Source organism: Microplitis mediator, chromosome 3, assembly GCF_029852145.1.
Source record: "Microplitis mediator isolate UGA2020A chromosome 3, iyMicMedi2.1, whole genome shotgun sequence".
Lineage (NCBI taxonomy): Eukaryota > Metazoa > Arthropoda > Insecta > Hymenoptera > Braconidae > Microplitis > Microplitis mediator.
In genome coordinates, this window is record NC_079971.1 from 20391167 (window position 1) to 20414730 (window position 23564).

General features: G+C 29.1%; 1 protein-coding gene across 3 annotated transcripts in view; it reads right to left on the minus strand.

Moving 5' to 3' along the window:
- Positions 1–3647: 3647 nt before the first annotated feature.
- The window catches only part of LOC130665126 (zinc finger protein rotund), a 124491-nt gene continuing 104574 nt past the window's right edge, over positions 3648–23564 (minus strand). For 2 of the 3 annotated variants that reach the window (XM_057465407.1, XM_057465406.1), the window contains exons 6-12: positions 14127–14259; positions 11353–11520; positions 11043–11165; positions 9765–9902; positions 9078–9275; positions 7908–8149; positions 3648–7809 (exon numbers count right to left, since the gene is read on the minus strand). In XM_057465407.1, the coding sequence (XP_057321390.1) occupies positions 7417–7809; positions 7908–8149; positions 9078–9275; positions 9765–9902; positions 11043–11165; positions 11353–11520; positions 14127–14259 (1395 nt within the window). In that variant the 3' untranslated portion in view covers positions 3648–7416. Of the gene's footprint in view, positions 7810–7907; positions 8150–9077; positions 9276–9764; positions 9903–11042; positions 11166–11352; positions 11566–14126; positions 14260–23564 lie in introns of all 3 variants that reach the window. The other variant, XM_057465408.1, reaches the window with a different exon arrangement.

Here is a 23564-nt window from a genome sequence, read left to right on the forward strand (position 1 = left end):
TCGATTACAGAACATACACTACGAGCTATTGTACCTGTGTGTTTTTTTGTTTATTTTTAATTTTTCAATTAACTTTTACTTAAGTTTTTTTTTATAATACATCGCGGGCACGCGTCGGCGCCACGAGGGATTCATAATTTCTGGATCACGTCAGTGTTTTTTATTTTTTGTATTTTTTTTTTATTTTTTGAGAATTTTTATATTTTTTTTGAGTAGTCGGGAGTCCAGAAAATCGACCCTCGGCGCACGGCAGGATGCACCGGGCAAACTTTGTTAGGTCTGTCATTCGTTCCATGGCTTTTAAATGTGTGTGACAACAAATTAACGGCGTGCTGTACGGTGTTATTATTATATTTTTTTTTAAAAAACGTCTTTTTTTGTTAACACGATTGTCTGTGATTTTTAAAAATGATGTTTAGGGACCGTTCAAATTTTTAATAATTATTTACTTTAATTAAATTTATTTTATTTAATAGTTTTTGTTAAATTTATTTCAAGTGATTTGTTTTGTTTTCTTTGTTTTTGTTTTTTCTAGAAAAATAAATTTTTTGTGAAAAATTTTTATTAGCTTTTTTTATTTTCTCAATAAATCTAATATTTTTTTTTCCCTTCCACACGCGCATCCAAATTCACACACTTTTTGTTTATTGCTTAAAACCATTCATCCAAATAAAGTCCCGAAAAATTAACAAAATAATTTTATTTAATTTTTAAATTTTGATATTTTTTTTAGTGCGATTTTTATTATTATTATTTTTTTTCGTCAATGGTAGCAAGAATTTCGTTGGAAGGGATGTAAGGAAAAAAAAAAATTAAAGGAAAATAAAATAAAATATGAAACAGAAGTTAGCAGACAATTAACAATTTTCGGATTTTTTTTTAACGAATTAATTACCAAAAAAAAAAAATTAAAAAATGCACATGTAGAAAATTTTGTAAATTACAGGTGCAATTTTTTAGGAATATTTTTTTTTTAATAATTTATCGTCGAAAAAAAAATCCAAAAATTATTAGACGTCTGCTAACTTGAGTATCATAAATAAAATAATAAATTGGTCCCTATCCGATTTAAAAATTTAAAAAAAGGCCAGTCGTGCCATTGTGCATTTGTTTGTTTAATTTTCATTTAAAATTGTGTGTAAAAGTGTGTGTTGTTGGTTTAAAAAGGCTTACATCTATCCTATTAAACTGTACAATCCATCGCAATGCCGTAATTTTTTGTTTTAATTGTTTATTGATTGAAGATGTTGATTTTATTTGATTGATTTATTTAATTGATAAATTACTTAAAAGTGTGCGTGTGTATTTTGTTAAGATGTGTAAGTCCGAATAAATAAATAGGAAATGTCGGTCGGTACGTTTATGTACGCCGATAATGACGAACATAAAAAAGCTCGAATTATTAATTATTAATTATTATTATCCATGAAAAAAGGTATTTATTGAGTTGGTTACGTGAATGAGGGTATGCACTCATTCAAACGCTTTAGGTATTTACACTGACAAACTAACCCTATGTATTATTATTTATTGTAATAACTGTTTAACTTTTTTTTTTCTGTTAATTATGATGCGAAGTAGTTTATGCAATTATTTACTCGTACAAACTGATCGTTCTGCGGTTTATTCTGAGGTGTATTTACAGTACATGAGTTTAAATTAAAATGGAATACAATCTGTAACGGAAAAATTTTTGGGAAGATAATTTTTGGAGATTTTATTTTTTTTTGCTGGATCACTTCTTATTTTGAAACTTTTTTTTTATTTTTTAAATTGGAAATTAAAAAAATTTAATGATAGTGAAATTAGTCGACGTGTAATTTTTTGGTTTTTTTTAAACGAGAAATTAAAAAAAAAAAAATATTTTGAAAAAATGCACTTGTAGTTTTTTTAATTTTCTACGTGTGCATTTTTTTAGTTTTTTTTTTTTTTTTAAATTAAATCGTTAAAAAAAAATCCGAAAATTTTAAATTGTCTGCTTATTTCTAGATCGTAAAATTAGTTAATTTTTTTTTTGCTTTACGTCCGAAATCAACTTTTAAAAAATTAAAAAAAAAATTGTTATTAATTTTTGCAATTTTTTTTACCTCTTACAGAACCAAAAGTTCTCAAAAATATTTAAAACGAGATTCAAAATTTAAAAATGACTTTGAACCCAAGTTACAAAATTTGAATTTTTTAAATTTAATGACAAATTTCAAAAATAAAAAATATGAAGTAATTCAATTTGGTTGATATTTTCAAAAAAAAAAGTATCAAAATAAAGTGATCCAAACGCAAACTGTAGCTTTTACGATGAATCCTTGACATTTCATATTTATATGTATATATATATACACAAATATATATCTCATTCGGATAGTGAGCAGCCTTAGGTGTTCTCATATGTATCAGAGATGTTATTTATTAATAATCATTATCATTATTAATTATTTAATCATTTAAATTCCCAATTGTCGCATTTCCTATAAATCTTTATTTAATTCGAATCCGTAATTTAATTAATCAGTAAGGCTACGCGATTGGAAAACACCCGGGGAACAAAAAAAAAGTAATTTCGTTTTTTAAATTCTTATTTAAAAGTCTCTATCTCTCTTTTCATTAATAATCTTTAATATTATTTGATTTTAAAATAAAAAATAACTAATTCTGGCCTAGACGAAGACTAAAATAATAAAATATACATTTTTTTTTTCAAAGACTTAGGAACGGGTTGAAGAAGGAATTTAAAATAATAAATTTCATTTTAATAAATTTTGGGCAGAACGAAATTCGACGCGCTTCCATTCATTCCTTATTCTTCAGTCTGCGATAAATCCCATTAATTTTTTATAGAAATTTAATTTTTAAAAAACAAAACATAAATATTGTCTGTTACGTTTTCGTTAATTATTTTGTTTTATTAGTTATTTATAGGGCCAGGATTTTTGCGTTAATTTAAAAATGATTAATAATTAGTGATGTGAAATTTTTTATATTACGGTGAAAATATTGGTCTTATGAAAAAAGTTTTCGAACAAAAGTTGTAGGAAATTCAATTTTATTGAAAAAATGTCATTTATAATTTTTTTATACGATCAATATTTTCACCGTAATTTCAAAATTAAAATTTTCATAATTAATAAAATTTTGAATCATTCATTATGAATCTTAATTTTGGAATTACAGTGAAAATATTGCTCTTATGAGAAAAGTTTTCGAGCAAGAGTTGTAGAAAATTTTATTTTCTAGAGAAAATGTCTCTTATGATTTTCTTATACGATCAATATTTTCACCGTAATTTCAAAATTAAGATTTTCATAATTAACAAAATTTGAATCATTCATTATGAATCCTAATTTTGGAATTACGGTGTAAATAATGATCGTATAAGAAAATCATAAGAGACATTATTTTAATAAAATTAAATTTTCTACAACTTTTGTCCAAAAACTTTTTTCATAAAACCGATATTTTCCCCGTAATTCCAAAATTAAGATTCATAATGAATAATTCAAAATTTTGTTAATTATGAAAATCTTAATTTTGAAATTACGGTGAAAATATTGATCGTATAAGAAAATTATAAGAGACATTATTTTAATAAAATTAAATTTCCTACAACTTTTGTTCGAAAACTTTTTTCATAAAACCGATATTTTCCCCGTAATATCCAAAATTTGAACTATTCATTTAAAAAATAAGGCAAAAATCTTGTCCCTAGTTATTTAATTTAAAATCTCACTAAGCCACGTTAAAATTGACACATCCGAATTTATCGAGTGAAAAAATGTTTAGAAAAATAATAATAATAAATAAAACAATTCAATTGTTCAAAGCCAATTGGTGGTAAAAATTTTAATTTTTAAAAACAATAATAATATTAGTAATAATAATAATAATCATAATAATAATAATAATAATTATTTGAATATATTATCAGAACAATAAATCTCTCCCATCCCCATTTTAAATTATTTAAAGTTCCCATTTAATTATTTTAATAATTTTCTTTTAATATTGCGAGAACGTAACGATTTTAAATCCTTTATTTTACATTACATTAATTATTTATTTATTATTTATTTCATTTTGTTTATATTGCAAATTGTTAATTTACTTTTTTAATAAAAGATTATTCGAAACCGACGCAAATGTTACGTTGTTCGAAAAATAAAAAAATATTTCGCTTATTAACGATCACAGGACCTCAGATTACCTCAACCACACATCAGGACTCTAATATACATATTTATACATACATATATTTATATATATATATATATACATATATATACATATATATTACTGTTTAAAAAAAAAAAATTTTTTTTTGTTTCCGTATGGAAAAAATTTAGGCTGACATAGAAAATTATTAGCAAAATTTTGCAGTTTAAATACAGGCGGCAAATTTTAAAATTCAAATTTTCTATGAATTTTTAGTGAAAATTTTTTTTTTATTTTTTGACAGGAGACTTTTTTGAGTAAAAAAAAATAGTTGCTGTAGATATTTTTGTAGAGAATTTTATTCTCTATCAGTTTGTTCGGAAAACCCAAGTCTCAAAATTCAATCGTTTAAAAGTTACAGCAATTCAAAAGTCAAATTTATTTTAAACTATCGATTACTTTTTAAAAATTAATTTTCATAGATGTGGAAATTTTTTATTCTTAAGAAACTAATCGACATTGAAAATGTCTGGAGTCAAAAACTTTTCCAAATTTCTAAAAATTCTCCTTATTTTAACCTTTGAAAGTCACGTGGGTCCAGAAGACCCCAGACGATTTTAAACTAACTTTCAATGTTTTAACTCTTTAAATTTTAAATTCAAAATATCTCAATAAATATTCAGTTTTTCAAAAAAATATATGATACCTTTTTTGTAGAGATTTTGAAGCTCTACAAAAATGTTGTCTTGCAATTTTTCGAATATCTCAATATTTACAGAGATATTTGCGAAAAACCAATCACATTTTCCTTCGATAAATTTTCTATTTCCAATAGAAAATTTTGAACTTTGTTTATTAGAATAAATTTATATTTTGAAAATTTGAATTTTTTTATCGATTACGTGTCCAAGTCCATTTATTTCTTAATAATTTACCACAAGATTTCGAAGAAAATATTGAAAATTGATCAATTTCTATCTTTTTTTAATGCGAAAGTTACTTTTTCCATTTTTTGTCAAATTTTTGAAATAATATCGATTAAATTTTTAGTATTAATATTGACTACTTTGATTTTTACAGTCAATCAAAAACGCTGGGGTCTGCAGACCCTTTGTGATCTTTGAAGGTTAAGTTAATTTTTGTACATAAATTTAATTAAATTTTCCAATTATTGTTAAAAATTTTTAATATTTCATGACTTTTTTTTACACTCACACAGAAAATAAAATTGTCTGAAGGTAATATTCTTGATTCAAGAAAATGTTTTTTCAAACCTCAATTTTCTTCGATAAAATAGAAATTTCCGACCAAGACAAATTTTCTTAGCTCAAAAAAATCTTGACTTAGTTCCCAATAACATTTGTCTTCAAAAATATTCTCTGAACTCAATTTTTTTTCCCTGCAGAAGTTTTCCAATGACTCATTACTTCTTTTAAAAAAAACTGTTTACATTTTTTAATTTCAGTAAATACTTAACCCCAAATTTGAATTTTAAACCGCCATTTTTTTTAACAATCAAATTTACCTCGGGTCTCAAAAAATTTTGTAGCGAACAAAATTCTCTACAAATCTTTTTTATCCCGTTTTTTTTATTCTCAAAAAATTCCCGCCAAAAAATCCCATTTGAAATTTAAATTAAAAACCCGCCATTTTTTCTTCCATTTGCAAGACTCGAAAATTTTTCCCGCCAACGCCCAAAAATTTTCAATACGAAAACAAAAAAATCCGTTTTTTTTTTAAACAGTCTAAAATATATATATATTTATATATATCAATCATACTTCCATCCATAAATTTATTTAAAACATTCAGCCGCGTCCATAAGTATCCGTGCAAATCTCACGCACTTCCACTCGATTAATTAATAATCAATTATTTATTTATAATAAGAAATAAAAAATTGCACGAATTCTTATGAACCCCAAATTCACACTAGTATCCTAGACTCATAAACCCTATACTTTTATTTATTTATAATATTTATATATATATATATTTATTTATATAGCATTTTATTTATAATTAAATTTTTTTTAACTCTCATGAAATTTTACGAGACGAAAAAAAAAGTCACTTGCGCGTTATCAGCGTGTTTGTGTTCAGTGTAAATGTACGCTTAATATTTATATATATATATATATATATATATATATATTTATAGATATATATAACTGTAATATTTTGTTCATCTTAAGCTAATAATTTATTTATATGACTTACGAGTAATAAATTATTATTAAAAATGTGCCACGCCAAGCACATAATTATCAACTAATTATCAAATGTGTACAATTTTAATATTTTTTGCGCGTAATAGTGTATTTATATTTTACTGTTATATTTATTATTTATTATTATCGTTATTTAATTATTTATTTTATTTTAGTTTAGTATATTTATATATTTTTTATTATAGTCAGTCGATAAAGTCGGTCAGGACAGTTATCAAGTCGGTCGGTACATGAGTTATCAAAAATCACACATACCTTCGCAGACTAATTTACATATCAGTGTCTTTAAATGAGACAGTGTGCTTCGATTTATCATAAATATTGTTCTTAAGCGAAACAATAAGACACAACTGACAAGCCCGTGATGTCAATTGCGTCTTTTAATCCTCACTTGACGATTTCACACAGTTACATTTTTTTTATGGCACGTTTTTCGGCCGCCATTGCTCTGTATTGTCAAACCCAAGCTTTATAGTCATGTTTATTTATGACTATTGAGCTTGACAATAAAGAACAACGAGACCTTTAACGAAATATATCGATGCATAAACATGGAATGGGTTTTTTTCATCGATCTGGATGTAATTTTACGGATACTTATCATCAAATCCGTATAATTATATTCAGTAATTAATATTGTCCGATAGTAGTATTCATTATTATTAATAAATAATCATTTAAATTTGTTACTTTAGTTTGTAATTAGCGATACTGCTGAGACAATGAGTGTATTCGTTGATGACCACTTGGGTTATGAGATAGATATTTATATTCGGCCAAGAGTTTATGTGCTTTCACCGGCGGTCATGTCGTCGGCCTTCCTCTTGACACCGCGGTCCTCAAGATCTTGCCCGGTGACAGACTGGTCAGCTAGCATAGAGCGTTGAAGCTGTTGCTGCTGCTGCTGGAGCTGTTGCTGATGCTGCTGTAGCTGGTGCTGCATCATCTGCTGGTTCTGCTGCTGCTGGAACTCGCGCTCTACCGGATAGGACGTCTCGTTAGCCCAAGGGGTCCACTCGTCTCAGTAGTAACTGAACTTTCATGGTTGCTGATTGTTTTGTTGGTTAACAACGTGCTGGAGTGTGAACCCGAGGGCACGTGGGTCACCGTGTAGCCTCAGTGCCTGCTCTAATCGTTGCTCCTGCAGTCGGAGCGCCTCCCCTGATGATGGAATCAGGCTTGCGGTTAATCGTACGCGCTTGTTCGCGGATTGGGATTGTAGGTCCTCGCCAAGTCCCCTCATCATCATCTGATGATGCTGCTGTTGCGACTTACCTAGATCTGGTGACAAACTGTCTTGTTGCGATAATTGCTGGTTTGTGTGATGCCCTGGCATACCAGACGCTCCACCACCTCCATTGTGCTGTCCTAAGTGGTGCCTCATGTCGCTTCCGACAGCGGAACTCGCTGCAGCTGCTGCTGCTTGTGATACCTGAAATATTTAAGACAATTATTAGGATTATATATTCAATTAATGAAGGAAATATTGTCTGGTGGTTTGATTACGGAATGGGATGTCGGATAACTTACTTGTGAATTAATACTAACCGCGAGTCTGAGGGCAGCTTCGGCTTGTGATCGTAGCAGTGCTTCGGCTTGATGCATTCGCAATGCCTGCTCGGAATTATTGTTTTGTACACCTTGTTGTTGGGGACCTGTTTGTCCTTGTTGGTTTGCATTTATATCGTTGTTGTTACCGCCCATTCTCATTGCTGCTGCTAGGGATGCTACGTCCACTGGCGACAAATTTGGCGATACGGAATTTTGAAGACCTGAAAAATTTTTAGTTATTACTCTGGGTTCTGTAATTTTATTACAAGCGCGAAGCTCTGAGAGTGATTTCTGAAGGTTTTTTTCGACTATTTTACTCAACAATATTTCTACACTCTTAATTACACCGAAATAGGTAAAATTGTATAGAAGCACATAGAGAATTTATTGAGGAACAATTTGAACCTAATATTAAGTCGATTCGTTATTTTATTAGCTTAAAATAAATTATTTTAACTCAAGAAACCAGTGCTGTCAATTGTTACGTATGAAATTTCGTAGACACGATAACTCTCGATAGACACAATTAATCGGCCCAACTTTTTTTTTATTATCTTTGTATTTTTTATCACAAGAACCCTATGGAAAATCACAATCTAAATCCTTTTAGTTTAATTGTAATTAATTAAAAACGTAAAACTGATTATTCACGAAAAATTTAGCCGCCATTTTTATTTTTACTATTGTTATTATTTTTTTCATTTTTTCTCTCCATCAACTACTGGCGGCAGCACCAGCGTACCAGTATAAGTTTGAAAAAAAAGAGCGACATCTAAGACAAAAAGGCGGGATATTTAAAAAAAAATGTTAATAAAAAAATATTAAACTGAAAATAATAAATAAAAAAATCAAATTGATAATTTTTAAGTTGAATAAAAATTCATAATAAAAAAAAATAAATTAATATCATAAAGTAAAAGTAATGATTAAAAATAAAATGAGTGATTGAGGTGCACTTTTCGATTTTCCAACATTTTTGTTTATTTGTAAGACCTAAGCCTTTGTTGTTTTACAAAGTTCACACGAAAACCAAAACAAAAATCCAATATAAATTCCGCCAAAATCAACTTATCACAAATATTACCAACCTTCTAGTCTTTGCCCAGAATTTACAAACAATTATTATAAAAATTAGTGAGTAATACTAACCAGCAGCTTGAACAGCAGCCGCCATAACAGCCATTCTTTGCTGCTGTGATTGCATTTCATCGTGATACTGCTGGGCCGTTGATTGACTACCCGCTCTCAGCATTTCACTCAACTTGTTACCACTTGGTCCCGGTGACGCCATATTATTGTTGTTATTATTGTTGTTGTTGTTCAGTAGTCCGGTGCCTGCACAAAAATCTGCTCAAGTAAATTAGATCTCATGTTATTTAAACTTTCCCATTAAATATTTATAATTATCACCGCAAAATAAGTGTGGCTCTCAGTACTAATGACCGCAGAGTAATCCCAATTTGAATTCGGACCAATTGGGCGCCAAATTTAACGGGTAAACTCGAGCGTCGAATATCAGACAAGCTTATAATTGAAAATAGCCCCTATATTTTGACTATTAATCAGTAATTACTCATTAGACTGTTTCTACTACACTTATTTTTCAATGTTAGCAATTATATTAATAATAATTACGATGGTTATTATAAGTATTAAGATTTAATGATGCGTGTCCCAACCCTCTGGTCCCCATTGTTAATTTAATAAAACAATAATAATAATAACTGATGATTAAATACGTAAATTTCGGTGTTTGGAATATGTTAGGACATTTGTGGTGTATTAGGATTAATAGAGTTAGTGATTTTAATAATAAAATGTTGTACGATAGCGTACCAGGTTCACTACCGGCTGATGAAAGCCTTCCGTTGCCACTACTGCTCTCGGAATGAGCCGATGGCGATGGGCACATTGGTGGTTGCTGTAAATTTTGTGGTCCACCTGGTTGACTCGTCAACACACCGAGACCTGCTCCTGAATCCACAGAATATGGATTTTCATAACAAATGATTCATCAAGGAGACATAGAGGATTTTCTTGTGAACGGGATATTGGATATTAGCGCGCTGTCTTTTTCTTGCTCCTCTTTTAAATCTTTTAGCTTACAGACCCAAATAATTTTTGCCCTTATCAATGATAAGAGATTGTGGGGCATTTAATTGCCTACAAAAAATTTCATTTACTAGAATCTAACTCTACTATTTTGTCAATTAAAAGAGACCAAAAATGAGTTTTTAATTAATTCATTGATAAATCCTAAAGTTTTGACTGTAGACGAAAAATTTTATTACAAATATTTTAGGAAATTTAATGATCTACAAAAAAGGTCCTTGACCTTAACGTCGTAATTCTAAAATTAAAAAAGTTATGTCGATTTTAAGACTATACTTTATAGCAATTAAACTTTTTTCCAAAATCGATCGCCTTACGAAAATTAACGATTAACTTGTAATGTTATAACTTTACAAGAAAAACTCAAAGGACAATTTTGTAGGAAATTTAATGATCTACAAAAAAGGTCCTTGACCTTAACGTCGTAACTCTAAAATTAAAAAAGTTATGCCGATTTTAAGACTATACTTATAGCAATTGAACTTTTTCCCAAAATCGATCGCCTTACGAAAATTAACGATTAACTTATAATGTTATAACTTAACAAAAAAAAACTCAAAGGACAATTTAATAGAGAATTGAATGCCCCACAAAAAAGGTCCTTGACCTTAAAGCTCTAAATCTAAAATTTAAAAAGTTATGCTGATTTTAAAATTATACATTACAGCAATTAAACTTTCCCAAAATCGATTATCTCACGAAAATTAACGATTAACTTGGAAAATTTTAACTTTACAAAGAAAACCAAAAGGACAATTTAATAGAAAATTGAATCCCCTACAAAAAAGGTCCTTGACCCTAAAGCTCTAAATCTAAAATTAAAGAAGTTATCGTCGTTTAAATATTTGATTTTGTAAAAATTTATAACAGAATTTTCTAAAAGATTTTAAATAAAAAACAAGTTTAATGACACACTCTAATGGGATGCATTGAAGGAAAATCACCGAGTACATTGTCCATCAGGGGATCCAAGAAGGAAGGACAATGGGTATAATGACTCACCTAAACTAGAGCCAGCTAATAGTTCTCTTTCACGTCTCTCAGCAGCCGCACGACTTAGTACATATTGAGCAGCAAACTGGTGCTTAGGATCCATTCTCATATGTTCCATATGACTCAGGAGACCTTTTAAAATTAACGATAACAATTATTAATCAGACATTTAAGTAAAGTAAAATTGATTCGGGTCGAGCTGAGCCTCAAGTCAGCAAACATCAAACATCGAACATTTAATTCATAATAATTAAATTGTTTGCAGTATCTGGTATCTAGTATATCTAGTATCTTGTATCTAGTATCAAATCTAACTTACCGCTCTCATGGGTATAGACGGCTTGACAAACAGAACACGGCCACATCCTTAAATTCGTACTTAGTTGACTAGTTTCCGGATGACATGCCAGATGCTTTCTCAGGCTTCCTTCGTTGACGTAGTGCTTCCCGCAAACTGGGCAAGGATGGTTCGCAGTCCGACGTTTCGCTAGGTAAACCCCAGCAACCGAGGTGGTGCAGTCAGCAGGGGGAACAATAGTACGACACAATGTCGAGGTCAATGCCAAGCAGGTTTTAAGCACCCAAAGAGTGTATACATTTTAAGCTTATCTTAATTCACTCATTCATTATTTCATTCGTTCATTCAATATCTTCTTCTTATTTATTATTAATTTGTTTTATTGCCAATTATTTATTTTCATTTTTAAGTCTTTTTACTTTTAGCTTCAATTACATTCATTCTTTAATAGATACTTGTGAGAAATAATCCTGAAGCAAGTATAGAATTTTTTTTTATAGTGACAAGTCAAATGGAGTATTTTTATTTTTTAAAACCGAAAACTATCTAAGCCATACTTTGAACCTAAATGAGCATTGAAACCCTACATTAGACTTTTTAGGACATAATCATAGTCAAGGTTGAAATGAACTAACTTACTTACAAAGGCATGAATTAGACCTACAAAGGCATATATCGAGAAACGAACGCATAAATTTTTAAATCGACTCCCTGTTGGTCTCAGGCTGCGTCTAGGTTCTATTCCATTCCTAGGTGTCATTAATCTCCTGATAAAATCGCTGGATCGCAGTAATTGTTAACTAGCTTTAGAATTTTTTAAATCGACCCTTTGTTAGTCCCAGGCTGCCTGGACCCAACACACTCTTGGGTTTCATTAGCCCACTAGAGAGATGACTGGATCACTTGGATCAATGCTCCAGTAGTCCGCGAATTTGTCAATTTTACTTTTTTGTAGTATTCTTTGCAAGTCCTTCCTTTTGTCAACTCCAATAACGTTCATTTCACGATTGATGTCTATTTAGGTCTACTTCATGCCTTTAGAAGTCTAAGTAGGTTCTATTCAAGCCTTTGTATGCCTAGGTCCATTTCAAGCTTTTACAATGATTATGCCCTAAAAAGTCTAATGTAGGTTTTCAATGCTGCTTTAGGTTCAAAGTTGCCTTAGATTTCGACTCGGGATCTGTAGTATGGATTAATGCTTTTTATATTGTAACTATAATTAGTAATTTGGGTTTGTAAAATTTTGTAGGCTGTTAGAATGAATGCTCAAAAAACCGGCCTTTTAATGGACCATTTTTGATGCAAAATATTTTAGAGCATTATAATAAAACTGTAATTAAAAATAAAATTCTTGATGGCTGACTTTTGGCTCAGGTCGAGTTTTGGAGCATTCACCGGATTATGAAATTTTCATCATTTCTTAGCTGATGACTAAGATTTTTTGTTATAGTTTGCGACTTTCCGCATAGAAATAATGTATGCAATAAATTTGTGACATTTTTTTTTTTTTCCCATAAATATATGTTAAGATATATGGCAACATATACACAATTAATGTATTACAAATATATAATATATATACATATTTTTGAGCGGTTAGACCATCGGTGATTAATTTTTTAATTTTTAATGAAAACTAATTTCTTTATTTTTTATTTTATTTTAAGCAAAACCAGAACTTTTTTAAATAATTTCAGTTACTAATTTTCAAATTTTACTCTAATTTTATACAAGCGAAATTTAAGATTTTTTACACTAGTCTGATTCAATTTTCGAGTGAGTCTAAAATCTTTTATTTTAAACATGTTTTTATAAAAATTTTGGAACTATAAATTCCTAATCAAATTTGTATCTAAAATTCTAATTTTTTTCATCTTCAAAAACAAATCAACATATTTTGAAAATTTATATTAAAATTATAGTCAAAAGTCTGATCTATAGTTAAAGCCCAAAATTTGAAATACCATAAGAAAAATTTTCTTAGAATTTCAGTTACTCCATTTGACTTTCACTTTAAAAAAATTTGAATTTTACCCGGGTCAAGATTAACAAGTTTGACTTTTTTGACATGAATTTATCTCAGCTCGACCCGAACCGTCAAATTTGACTTTTTTGACTTGAATGGAAACTAAGTAGATCGTTAGCCAAAAGTAAGTCAAAATCAATTTTTGACTTAACCTAGTGTCCATTTAAGTCAAAAAAGTTAAATTTGACTTTGCCGTGGCTTCGCTGACCTCAATTCAAGTCAAAAATTCAAAGTTATTTTTTGACCTGGGTATATACATGGGTCACGCGCGTTTTGGTCCCCGGACAGAATATCTCCTGGACAATTGATCCTCCGATGGTAGATATTTAAGTGTACATGAGTCAGTTTAACATCAAAATGGCGGTTTGTTGTAACTCTGAATATGATTACGGGGTAAAATAACTGAATGGGTGTTTTTTAGGGAGATTTTGTCGTGGGACCTTTTGTCTGGGGATGAAAACGCGCGTAACCATATATATGTATATATTTATATTAGTAATGCTTGGTTAGTTTCCAAAAGTATCCATTGCCCGAGAAGAGACACGTATGCCCGCGCCAAAGCGTATCGGGAATATGTGATATGTAACTTAAGTCTAATTGCATCCTCGTCTTCCTTTGTCTCAGACTACATGTATCCAATAATTGTTAATAATGTAACTAACCAACAAGTACCACTTATATTAATATTAATAATTAATAAATAAATTAATGAGTAAATAAAATCGAGACAAAGAAAAACAATGAATCCAATCTGTTTATTGGTACTTACTGGCAACACCAGAAGCATTTGGATCCTTGTGGGTGATCTTCATATGTTCCATGAGTGCCTCACCTCCGAGGAAGAGTTTGTGACAGATTGGACAGCTTGTTGCATTGGGCCCTCCAATAAGTCCCGCATGTTGCTGGAACACAACACGCTGTTGCAACTCCTTTTTTGTTTTGCGATAATTATTTTTTTTTTTTGTTTGCGATCACGATGATGACCAGAAGTAGTAGTAGTAGTAGAAGTAGCAGTAGTAGTAGAGAAGCAGCCGGAGGATTTTATTTCGCGCACACCGGAAGTGGTGCCCCAACCAACAAGTACCCAAATATTACCCAATAGTAATATTTATGAGATTAGATTTTTTTTTCCCCAGGAGCGTGTGTTATTTTTTTTATTGATTGTTTTTGTACCAGAAGCAGCAGGATAGGCACAGAACAAACGATACCAATTGTGTGTAAGTTATAAGTTGCCCAATCAAGTTATTTTAGTTTTTAGTTTGTTTGTTTTTTTTTTTTTTTTATATATATTTTTGCTGCCTATCGAATAACTTCATTTTATTTATACATCTCTCTAATATTATTTATTTTATTTTCATTTTTGTTTCATCATAAATTTGAATCGAACATGAAATTTTGGAACCAAGCCTAAAGTTTAAAGAATTAATTTGTTTTCATTCAATTATTAGGTTTGTCAAGTATTTATTACTGAGCTTCTTTGCAACAAAATATGACGATTATTAATATTTTATCAAGTTTTTAAAATTTTTGTTTTGAATAAATTTGGCGCGACTTCAAATTTTATTTATTGTGAACTCAATTATTTTATATAATTTTTTTATTACTAATGCACTTGTAAAGTATTTGATACTGAGTATTGTGAGAGCTTGGGCATCTTGATACGATAATTAGTTTGGATTTTATGACGTTTTTTATTTTAAATGAATTTGGCGCGAATTTTAAAAATTTGGTTTGTCTTCGATTATTTTTCATTTCTGTTAATTTTTTTGAATACTTCTGTGTATTTAGATTTTTTTATCACCGGAAATAGAAAATCATTCAGGTTTTACAGAATTTTGAAAATTTGAGTTTTGAGTGAATTTGGCGCGAGGTTCAAATAATTTTGTTGTCTTTTTCGTTATTTTGAAGATTTATTTTTTCACTTTCGTTGAGTTTTCCTGAGTATTTTAATTATTTTTATCACCGGAAATAGAAATTTGTTCAGGTTTTACAGAATTTTGAAAATTTGGTTTTGATTGAATTTGGCGCGAACTTTAAAAAATTTTTTTCGTAAACTTAATTATTAAAAAAATTTTTGATAAAAAGCCTCATTGAAAATGTGTTACAAAGTATTTTAAGCCCTTATCAAATCAATACAATAATTACTTTTAATTTTATTTAAATTTTGATCATAATTAAATTTGGCGCCGTCTAAAAAATTTTTATCAAAAACTAAATTAAGCCAAAATTTCGTATTTAGCCTTCAAAATTTTGTCATAATGCAACACTGAAATCGTTTTCATTTAAAAAAAAAAATATTAATTTAAAAAAAAAGTCCATTGTGTCTAGAATTTAACGTCACTATTTTTCTTAAAAATTTATGATAAAAAATAAATTGTTACTCAAATCACACTCAAAACTAACTTTTAAACCAAGTCCCCAATTTTTCCCGCCAAAAAATAAATATTTCTATCGACCGTAATTTCCAAATCTTCCAATTTCACTCAACTCCAAATTTCCATTTCCCGCGACCCAGTACTTCAATTTAAAAATTTTTTTTTTTGAAATCCTTACATCAGCAGTTGACCAAACCCTCATGGGCTTAAAAAAACATCTAAACAATTTTAATCAACAATACAACAAACAACATATTGCTGCGCGTGTGTAGTCGATGATAAAAAATAAAAAAACGCGAATAAGAACATAATGAACCTTTGGACCTTTTACGAGGTCTCTTAATAGTGGGTGGTCTACTCTCACGTGAGTGCTCGGACGTGACAGCGTTGCCAGTTGTGTTTTAGTTTCTTATTCTTATATATTATATTAACGGCCTCGAATACTCAGTTTAATACTTTTAGTACATCATGTTCGTAAATACCTGAAAAAATGTACATACCATCTACATACTGACAATTAGATCAGAGATTAAATCCATCTGGTAACTAAACAGCTGAATACTATCATCGATCGCTTCTTTGCGTATCAAATATTTTTTACTTTTTTTCGGTTTAAATTTTTTCTTTAAACTTTAGCTTTTTTTTTATTATATTCAAGTACTTGAAGTTTGATGAGAGATAGAGAGATGATGAATGCAATGTATAGATTCAATGGCAGCAAATATATACTTTTAATATTAATAATAATAATAATTATAATTATTATAATAATTATAAATAAAGTACTACTGGAAATTTAAATCAGACGTCCTTTGTCTTTATCATCATCAATCAACTCTCGCGACGCACAGCCACATTTTAATTTTTGTAAAATAAATTTCAAATTATACGTTTTTTAACTAATTATACTACTAAGACTAATTTTTTTTACTAGATCTAATTTTTTGTAAAAAAAAAATTTGAATATTTATTTGAGCCCAGACAATTAGAAATTTTTGGATTTTTTTTCAACAAATAATTTACAAAAAAAAAAAAAACTAAAAATATGCACTTGTAGAGAATTCAAAAAACTACAGGTGCAATTTTTTCAAATTTTTTTTTTTTAATAATTTACTGCCTAAAATAAAATCCAAAAATTATTAGACGTCGGCGAACTTCAGTATCGTCGTATTTTTGGGCATAATAAATTTTCTAATTAATGGATTTTGAAAATTTTTTTTTTGAATCTCATCTTCAGAGTTGCAGATTGTCGAAAAAAAATATTACACTTAAATATTTTCATAAAATATCAGAGAAAAAAATTTTGAAAAATTAATTCAGAGCGCGATATTTGAAAAATAATTTTTTGTCCCTTTAAAATTAAAAAAAAAAAAATCTACAGGACTTACGACATTCTAATATTTTTTTTCACAATTCTGCATTCGCGCACATGAGATTTAAAAAAAAAACTTTGAAAAATGTCAGTTAGAAAATTTATAATCGCAATACTGAGTCCGGAAAAAAATATTCAAATTTTGGCGGAAATAAAAATGAAAATTAAATAACTTGTAGACATTTAAATGAAAAAAAATCGGTTAAATAATTAAAAATACTTAAAATATATCGGCAGGAAGCTGAATACTTAAAAAATAATAAATGAATAAATAAGAGACGAGAAAAGGCTAAAACGAGACTGAACGGCAATGACCCCAAACCGCAAACATTTGGGGGTCTCGTTCCCATTTTTTATTTTTACACATTTCTCTTAATTTTTTTTTTTCGCAACCTCTCCCCTTACCCTCAGCCTCAGTCACCTCTTTCCCTCCCCCTCATGGTTATTGCAAACATCCTTTATTTCTTTAAATTCTTGCTGTTTTTTTTATAAAAGTTTTTTAAATCCCGGACCTAGGGCACCGAAGACGCGGTTGAGCGTGTATGTTTGAGGATAAAAAAGACCGCGAGTCGTTTAAAAAATAAAAAATGTGTATAAAAAAAAAGTTAAGAATAAGTACTATACACAAGCGGAGGAGTTTGTAACCGAGTAAAAACAGAGAGGGAGAGATATATTGCATGCAAGTTATTCTCGGAGGGAGGCTGACTCGCAGCAGAAGAAGGTTCGACGCCCCGACCTGGCCCAACTGGAAAAAACCGGTTTTCATGTGCTTTTTATTTTATTTATTACCTTTTTTTTATTCAACATCAGCATCCACGCTTTTTGTAACCAACTTAAACTCATCTTGAGTATAGAGAACTGTATGAAAGTCTGAGGAATTTTTAACGCGTGGGCGTTTGCTCCCATGGACCCCATAACAACTATTTTATATCTTCTCTGTTATCTTTCGAAATTATTTGTGTATTTAAAATAATGAAGTTCATTAAGAGAATTTTAATAGTTTATAATTTAAAAAAAAATTATTTTATTAATTGTGCAGAAAGCTCCATTTTTCTTTGTTTCTGTGGAAATCGTTAATAACTCGTTAAATATTGATATTAAGCTCAAAAGTAAGAAGACCTTTTTGGTAGTAAATTTAATTGTCTACAAAAAAGGTCTTGTGACTTGAACCCCTAAATCTCGAATTTAAGAAGTTATATACATTTTAAACTAACATACATTTAAAGGGTTCGCTAATTTTTTTTGTTCGTTGATTTATTGGCAATTTTTTTACTTTAACTCTTCAAATTTTGGCTTTACAAAAAAAAGTTTCCTGACAAAATTGTTCAGAATTCAATTCCCTATGAAAAAGATCCCATAGTTTGAAGCCCTAAATCACAAATTCAAAAAGTTATATACATTTTAAACTCACATCTACATAAAGGGTTCGCTAATTTTTGTTTTTCGTCGAGTTTTCTGCTTTTTTTTTATTCTAACTCTAGAAATTTTGATTTTACAAGAAAAACTTTCCTGACAAAATTGTCCAGAATTTAATACCGTATAAAAAAGGTCCTATAGTTTGAAGCCTTAAAATTCAAATTTAAAAAGTTATACGCATTTCAAACTAAGATATAAATTAAGGGTTCGCTAATTTTTTTTTCGTTGAGTTTTCGGTGGTTTTTTTATTTTAGCTCTTTAAATTTTGATTTTACAAAAAAAAGTTTCAAGACAAAATTGTCGAAAATTCAATTCCCTACAAAAAAGATCCTATAGTTTGAAGCCCTAAATTTCAAATCCAAAAAGTTATATACATTTTAAACTCACATCTCCATAAAGGGTTCGCTAACTTTTTTTTTCGGCGAGTTTTCTGCAATTTTTTCATTTTAATTCTGTAAATTTCGATTTAACAAAAAAAACATTTCTGACAAAATTGTCCAGAATTTAATAACCGACAAAAAAAGTCTTATAACTCGAAGCCCTAAAATTTGAATTCAAAAAGTTATATGCATTTCAAACTAATATCCTTGAAAAAGGTTCGCAAATTTTTTTTTTTTTTCGTCGAGTTTCCTGCAATTTTTTGACTTAAACTCTAAATTTTGACTTTACAAAAAAAATTTTTCCTGATAAAATTGTCCAGAATTCCATACTCTACAAAAAAGGTCTTGTAACAAAAAGTCATAAAATGAAAATTTCCCAAATTATACGCGTTTAAAAAATTCAGTCTATCGCGAATCTAAATAACTGATAATTACCCTAATTATTAAAACAGAATAACGAAAGCAATAGTAAAAAAAAAAAGTCATTAAAACGCGTTGATGACGCGGTAAGTCATCAAGCGATCAATAACTAACTAGCGGACGTCTAATCGTTTCCCTTGATACGTTGTCGAGTGTGCGTGTCTACGTTAACCTCTTTCACCTTCTTCACCTCATTCTCCATCACCTCCTTCTCCTCCTCTTTCACCTTTTCCTTCTCTTAATCCTCCTCTTTCCTCTTTTCTTCATCGCGTCATACATATCAACCCTCGGTTTTGTATTCCGCCCAACTTCTTCACTTAAATCCTCAACCCTCAATCTCCTCCAACCTCAAACTCAGTGTACACTTACTCTCTGTTAAATCTAGTCTACAACAAACTGTATAACTATTACTTCCTCTTTATGCTCATATATGTTTTAACTTTGAATTCAAAACTAGCCCTTTTATCCAAACCATATATACTTTATTTCCAGACCTTAAAATTCTTGTATCACCCGTGTAAAAAAAATTTGTTCCAAGTTTTACAAAAATGTTCATAAAAGTGAACTTCCAAAATTAAGACAGTTCGGAATTTTAAGTTGAATATTTTTGGAATTTTAAAAAAATCATGAAGTGATACTGAAGTTTGTCGACTAATAATTTTTGAATTTTTTTTAAACCGATAAATTATAAAAAAAAATTTGCACGTGTAGATTTTAAAATTTTCTACATGTGCATTTTTCTAGTTTTCTTTTTTTTAAATTTAAGTGTCGAAAAAAAAATTCAAAAATTTTTAATTGTCTCCTCCCATACGAAAAAAATATATATCCGAATATAGCCGGGCAAATCTGGAATATGTTGCATATATGCAACATATATATAAATATATGTCTCATATATGCAGATTTGCCCGGATATATATTTTTTCGTGTGGGCTAATTTCAAGATCATAGAAAGTGAACAATTTTGAATTGGTGTAGAATTTTCCCGCGCATTTTTCAAATTTGAAAAAAGGAAATAATTAGGACTTATGAACATTTACGATTTTTACCAGAATTATTCATAAATGAGGCGGGAAGAAAAAATTTTGAAAATATTTAATAATATTTTTACGTGTGTGAATGTAGCAGACATCAAATAAATTGAAAATTATAAATAATTAGAGTAAATAATTAAAAAAATAATATTTCGAAAAAATGCACTATTCAAAATTTGTTAAATGCGCATTTTTTAAATTTTAATTTTATTAATTATTTACTCCATTTATTAATAATTAATTTTTTTTTAACTTTTATCAGAAATTTTTGGGAAAGTCAGTTTTTTTTTTTTCACTTTTTGCACTCGATCAAAATTAGTCTAAAAAATTAGAGATTGGAACTAATTCTGAACTCACAAAATTGTGAATTCAAATTATTTTTGCTTGAAAAATTTCAAAAAAACTTGAAACCCGCGAAAAAAGTCCAAACTACAGTTGAAAATTTTTCACACTTTAAATTATTTTAAATTTCCAAAAATGTTCACCTCAGAGTCCAGAATTATCTCAATTTTGGAAATTCACTGTCAAGAAAATTTTTTTTACATCAGCCAGTAAAATTTCACCATCGCTCAGAAAAAAAATATATTTTACAAAACTCACCTTGGGAGCATTTGATTTTTTTGTTATTTTCTCCATTAAAAAAAATGAACAAACTCTTTTATTAAATTTTTTATTTATCTCGAACAAACGACGTTACTCTTACAAGGCAAGCGGGAGAGACTTAAAGATTAAGTTTTAAAATAAAAAATAATAATAAATATATATAAAAAGAGTAACTAGAGAGAAAACGAATGAGTAATATCTCTTTTCCCTTGAAGGTTGTCTGAGACTCTTTCTTTTTATTTTAACGTGGCCTCGTACGTTCAGCCCGCGGATAAATAAAAAATACGCGCAAGTAACTCTGCAAAAAGTAAACGAGTACTGAAATAATAATAAAAATTATTTTTTTTTCAAATAAAATGGTGGCCTTGGATAAGAATTTCTTTGGGAGTCAAGACTGTGTGAGTATGAGTATTAAGTCGACCTTAATTTCCGGCGGTAACGAGGGCGTGACGAACTCGCTGGCCCTCAGAATATGTCCATTGCTTAATCCTCGTACCAAAGACCCGATTTATTAACGAAATCTCTACTTGGTGACCTCATAACTTTCGCTTTGCATTCGAGCCCTTGGGTGAAAAATTTTATTTAAGAGAAATTTATAAAATTGATGGGAATTTAAATTGAGACCATATGTTTTTTTATTTTAAAGAAAAAATGGTCGGACGGTTCTATGCTACGCATCGATAACTTTTTATCTACACCCACTTCCTTTTTATGCCACACCTTGGGGTGTTGGTTATAGAGATACAGGTAAGGGGACTGTGTCTTAAATTTCAATCAGAGCTTAAATATTTTCACTGAAAAAAATCGGGAGTAAGTTCGGAGTCATTATGAATTTTATTGAAAACCGCATTTACTCCGATTTGGAGTGAATTTTACTCCAAGGGCATGAAATAAATCTACAGTCATCCGCTCCGAATTTAATCCGCGTTCGCTCTGTAATTTTTTTTCAATGTAAGAATTATAAATAAATAAATAAAAAAAAAACTTTTTTTTTTAATAAAAAATAACGTGACCAGGACTCGAACCGCTGATTTAGTGATTAAAAATTTCTAACCTCAGGAAAAAGTGATTTCGATCTAAAGAAATTTGATTAGATCATCGAGGATCGAATTTGTATAAATTATATATATATTAGGGTGCTCCGTTTGAAACGAAGATTTTTTTTTTTTCGTTCCCCATCGAAAATCTTGTTCTACATGTAAAAATAAAAATTCAGTGAAATTTTGAGCTCTTAATAACAATTTTAAGAACTGGAACAACGTCGTTGAAGTTTTCCCATGCTAAAAGCATGTAAATTTTGATTCTTTTCATTTTATCGAATAAAACTCAGCCCCATATTCACGTATCTTATCGGTTCAAAGTTTTCTTGGAAGAGAATTGTATGCTCTTTGAAAAAGCCTGTATGTGCTTAGCAGTACCTTCAACTACAGCCCTCGTGGAAGCCTTGAAAGTCTAATTTCCTACGAAATTAGTGGTTTTTTGTTGTTAACTTGTAAACGGTTGACTTTTGGGAAAAAAAGTACATGACATTTTTTGTAGGAAATTTAGTCTTCTACAAAAAAGTTCTTCAAAGTCAAATCTCTGAAATCAATATTTGAAAAGATATGTGAACTTTAACTAAGTAAAATTCGAAATTTTAGCTAAATGTCAAGATTAACGGTTTTATAATTCAAAACCATTACATAAACCATGTTTCTTTTAACATAATCCATCTGTTAGGTCCCGAGGACATCGAAAATTCGAACGAGATTCTTCAAACCTGTGTTTTAATCATTCAATATTTCAAAAGAATTACAAATGAGGTTAGTACTTAAGAACAATTTCGATGAATAATTACGGGCATTTTATATTTTATATAAATATATATTAATTGATACTTACCATAAGTTAATAACTGAATATATTGTATAGTATTGAACATTGACATTTAGCTAAAATTTCGAATTTTACTTAGTTAAAGTTCATATATCTTTTTAAATATTGATTTTAGAGATTTGACTTATGAGAACTTTTTTGTAGAAGACTGAATTTCCTACAAAAAATGTCATGTACTTTTTTTCCCAAAAGTCAACCGTTTACAAGTTAACAACAAAAAACCACTAATTTCGTAGGAAATTAGACTTTCAAGGCTTCCATGAGGGCTGTAGTTGAAGGTACTGCTAAGCACATACAGGCTTTTTCAGAGAGCATACAATTCTCTTCCAAGAAAACTTTGAACCGATAAGATACGTGAATATGGGGCTGAGTTTTATTCGATAAAAAGAAAAGAATCAAAATTTACATGCTTTTAGCATGGGAAAACTTCAACGACGTTGTTCCAGTTCTTAAAATTGTTATTAAGAGCTCAAAATTTTACTGAATTTTTATTTTTACATGTAGAACAAGATTTTCGATGGGGAACGAAAAAAAAAAAATCTTCGTTTCAAACGGAGCACCCTAATATATATATATATATATATATATATATATATATATATATATATATATATATATATATATATATATATATATATATATATATATATATATATATTATTTATAGATCTATTTCTACTTAGATTCAATTTTTTTCAAAATTAAAAGTTTTAATTTTTATGGTTTGATTTT